Here is a 4,220-nt window from a genome sequence, read left to right as displayed (position 1 = left end):
CCCCACGACTCCAAGAAATACCATACACGTGTTTCCTCATCCCAGCGCACGACTCACGGACACACAAACAGAGCCAGTTTGGAGAGAAATAAAAAAAAAAGAAAACACTCTGATTGGTTGAACTCCTCAACTTTTTCTGTTGCTTGTTTACTGCGGGTGGACCGGGTTTTTGCATAGTTTAGAGTTACAAATCGTACCTAAATAATCTGACTTAAATATTCATATGTAGCTCACATTAAGCTATCGTATGGCTGAACTGTTGCCATATGCATACAAGTAAGGAATTAAAAAGAAAGGTGTAATTACACTCATCAATGTATAAGTGATTATAGCAGCTGAAAGAGCAAGTGGTTCAGATTAATTAATCACAACCCTACTCATTATAGACAGGCAGTGTGAGCTCTGTACCTCGCCTCAGGGTTGAGATGATCCTTGCTGAGCAGCATACCCAGCAAATTAAGGAGCGTGCTGAAATGCCTTTTGGTTGCTGTGGTAACTGTGCTGATGACAGCACCATCAAAAAGGGATGGAGACGAAGAGCTCAGGCTGCTTGAGATAAAGTGATCATGTCTTGGGAGAAATAAAGAGAGACAGGCAGCAGTCTATCAGTTATCATGCCTGGAGTGAGAGAGGCTCAAATCAAGTGAATGACAAAGCGTTTTTTGACAGTTTTATGTACACTGCAAGAAATACAATGATAAAACCATATAGCACTGCATAATTCATGAAACCACACTGCCACTTGTTAAACACTTCAGTGTTATTCTGCATTTCTCACACTATTCGTCCAATACGTTTGTGATTTTAATTTAATTCATTTTTAATTCAGACAAATTTAATAATTAATCAGACAGTAAAACAGTAATATTGTGAAATAGTACTACATTTTTAGAAACATTATTTTTCTATTTCGATCTTATATATTTTTCTAAAATAATGTCATTTAATATGTTCACATATTCCTTCAGAAATTATTCTAATATGATTTGGTGCTCAAGAAACATTTCTTAATATCTAATTTTACAGTTTAATCAACAGTGTATATACATATAATATTATATAATAATATAATATATATCATCAATATAATATATTATATTATAATAATATAACAGGCCTGGAAAACACTATGACTGTGGAAACCCTGAACATTTTTCAAGAAGCATCATCCAGGTAAGTAAAGTTAATGTTGCATTGTTACCTGGTGCAGTGAGAATAGAGAGTGTAGAGCACTGCATACTGGACAGCAGGGTGATGAACTGCCAAATCAGAGTGAACTACAACCAGATTCTGACTGAGCAGGGCAAACACAGTAGGGGACAAAGCCCACATCTGTAACACAGAAAAAATAAGCGTTATTACTCTCTACTCTTTTACACATTTTCTTGTATGACTGCAAAAAATGCTTTCACAGAGCCAAGTATGAATTCATGCTGACCCCGATGAGGGAGTTCTTGGTGTTGCCAATGGTGGTGAGAGCACTGAGGTCGAAGATAAGGATAAACTCTGCTCTCTCTGGGCTGAACTGCAGCTGGCTAAAGGCAGGATGTTGTATGTTAGGACAGGCAGCAGGCAAACCCAGAGGGCTGAGCAAACTGTTCAGCGCACAGACCATCTCGCCCAAGACCAGTTTATAAGCTGCCTCCAGGGTAGGGATGTTCTTTAGGCTCAGCACAGCATGATACACTCCATGTGCAGCTGCCATCACCTGTGACACAAACAAAAAAGCGTTAGCTCACTTTGGTCACTATAATCGTGATATGAAATTTTCATACCGTTACATCCCTAGCTCATAGCTGTTGTGCGTGTTGAATTTCTAACAATTGAGGTTACTGATCGTACCTCTCTTTCTCTGTGGAAACGCAGCTCCAAGAGTTGGGAATTTGAGGCCAGCAACTTCTCCACAAAAGCAGCCGGGATGTTGGTGTTTATCTGGTCAACAATCTACAAACATGCATAAAAAAATTAAAATAAAAAAGACTAAAGGTGTGAAAAAGTATTTCAAAGACAAAAATAATAGTGACAAGGGCAAAGTGTGAACTACATTTATTTACGCAAATCCCACAAACTGTACTCCAGTCTGTCAGTTATTGGATTAATCAAGTCAAGTCCTACCAGTGTAAGCAGGGTGAGAACGGACATGCTGTATTCTGGTCCGCAGCACTGGCAGCTGTCCAGCTGGTCTAGGCCATAAGAGATTACAGCATCAATCAGCTGGTTGCCCAAGTCCATGCTCACCAGCAGGACACACACACACTCATTTCCTGCTGTCAGCACTGCCTCCGAGAAGAACACCTGCTTGGCTGTGGTGACACAGGCTAAAACACGGTTCAAAACCTGTGAGCGAGAAAATGCAAACAATTTACGTCAGATCAGTAAAGGATTGTGTGTGTGTGTGTGTATTCTGAAGTGTTTGTTGATCTATAAATGACAGCAGTTTATCTTAGAGGATCTATTTGTATTGCAGAAACACATATATTTAAAGCAGAGGCCATGCGTGTTGGATACTAACATCAGTGACATATGCTTCTGTGATCGGAGGCCCTCTGATAGGGTTGAATCGTTCTCCGATGCTGTGCACAACTGTGCTAAAAACTCTCAACAGGGCTGCCAGTTTTGGCAGGGATACTGCGAGAGGGGGAATGTCCTCGTCACCTGATTCCCCAGATACAACATGACTCAAATCCTATGAAGTAAAGAGCACTAGAACCTCAGAAATCTCATAATAAATGGACCATCAGAAACCAAATTAAAACAATTCATGTTACCTCAGCATACGCCTCCATGTCTTCCAAAAACTGACCCAATAATGTAGTTGAAAAGGCCAAATCTGCGACCCAAAACTGCTCCAGACTCTGTAACCAGCCTAGAAATATATATTGAGACAGGTTAGACAGGTTATTTCCCAAAAAAGAGAAATGAAACTAAATATAAAACAAATCGTACCAGACACTTGTTGAGTAAGAGACTGTTTCTGTGTGTGGTCTATATGCCAACCTACTAAGATATCCACTGTGTCCTGAAAAACAAAAGCAGCAGTTAATTTACAAGTTCTTTCCTTTCAGATTTCAAATTTAAGACTGCTTGCACTGCTTACTCTGAAGTTGGTGCTGAATACGTGTGGATAACACCGGGCCAACAGTAAAATACATTTTACACTTTGGCACAACAGCTCTGGCGTGTCCAAGTTCTCCAAGATAGACTGAAGGCTGCTCATCACCAACTGAAAGACCAAACGGTAAAACATTTCAACCTAGGGCTGGGCGATATAGCTAAAAAATTTATCAACGATATAATGTTTCCTATCGTTCGGTATCGACAATTATTGACATTTTTTATAAGCTTTTGTAAAACAAAGAGCAATAGAAAAAAAATGTTTAAATTTAACCACTGCATTTTTAAATTAACCCAATTTATTGAGACAAACAACAAATATTTTTTTGTTTTAACAGTCAAACACACAATAAAAATTAAACAAATATCTCACTTCTAATGTTTTATATGCAGATTAAATAGGTCTTAAGGAAACTTTTGGCTTGTCTCCCGAGGCCATACGAGGGCGCAATGAGCAAAATAATGCAGCACATAATGTCAACGCATGGAAATAACTGTCTATAAAAAACGTGCATTACGTCTAAATTAACTCGTAAAAATCTAAAATAATTTTGTAAATTGCATAAACAATTATGAACAAAACAGCATCATGTGTTTATGCATTGCTTAGCCTAATACAAAGAGCCAAATCGCCGATCACACAGATTGCATTTAAAAACACATATATAAATCAAATATAATTTTGTAAACTGCATAAACAATTATGAACAAAACAGCATCATGTGTTTATGCATTGCTTAGCCTAATACAAAGAGCCAAATCGCCGATCACACAGATTGCATTTAAAAACAAATGAGACGCAGTGAAATGAAATAAACCTTCACAAATTCGCATCGCGTTTTCTAAACGTTAAAACGGTTTTAACTTTGCATGACTTTCTTTGCATCTCTTGCATGAGACGCGAGTGCAGCAGTCATATTTGTCCGTCTAAAAATGTGCTGAATATGCGTTGTGTGAATGGCTTGGTTTTGGTTTTAACCTAATCAAGCTCTTCTACGCATTGCGCTACTATATTTCTCTAATATTTTGAACGAATAACACAGCAGCGGTGCGTCTCGTGGGCTAAATTAACAAAACATTAAAATGCAACGTCACTTACATCATCA

The 4,220-nt window shown here is 38.3% G+C and overlaps 1 protein-coding gene across 1 annotated transcript in view; it reads right to left on the bottom strand.

Moving 5' to 3' along the window:
- LOC107729485 (serine/threonine-protein kinase SMG1-like) overlaps window positions 1-4,220 on the bottom strand; it is a 43,252-nt gene that overhangs the window by 32,931 nt on the left and 6,101 nt on the right. Inside the window, exons 7-15 of the mRNA XM_016540012.1 lie at window positions 3,098-3,223; window positions 2,947-3,019; window positions 2,769-2,866; window positions 2,513-2,686; window positions 2,116-2,337; window positions 1,843-1,944; window positions 1,439-1,708; window positions 1,202-1,332; window positions 409-570 (exon numbers count right to left, since the gene is read on the bottom strand). Coding sequence (XP_016395498.1) covers window positions 409-570; window positions 1,202-1,332; window positions 1,439-1,708; window positions 1,843-1,944; window positions 2,116-2,337; window positions 2,513-2,686; window positions 2,769-2,866; window positions 2,947-3,019; window positions 3,098-3,223 — 1,358 coding nt within the window. The remainder of the gene's footprint in view (window positions 1-408; window positions 571-1,201; window positions 1,333-1,438; window positions 1,709-1,842; window positions 1,945-2,115; window positions 2,338-2,512; window positions 2,687-2,768; window positions 2,867-2,946; window positions 3,020-3,097; window positions 3,224-4,220) is intronic.

Source organism: Sinocyclocheilus rhinocerous, unplaced genomic scaffold, assembly GCF_001515625.1.
Source record: "Sinocyclocheilus rhinocerous isolate Xijiao unplaced genomic scaffold, SAMN03320098_v1.1 scaffold697, whole genome shotgun sequence".
NCBI lineage: Eukaryota > Metazoa > Chordata > Actinopteri > Cypriniformes > Cyprinidae > Sinocyclocheilus > Sinocyclocheilus rhinocerous.
Note: the sequence above shows the minus strand (reverse complement) of the source record. Positions and strands in the feature narration are given on the sequence as shown.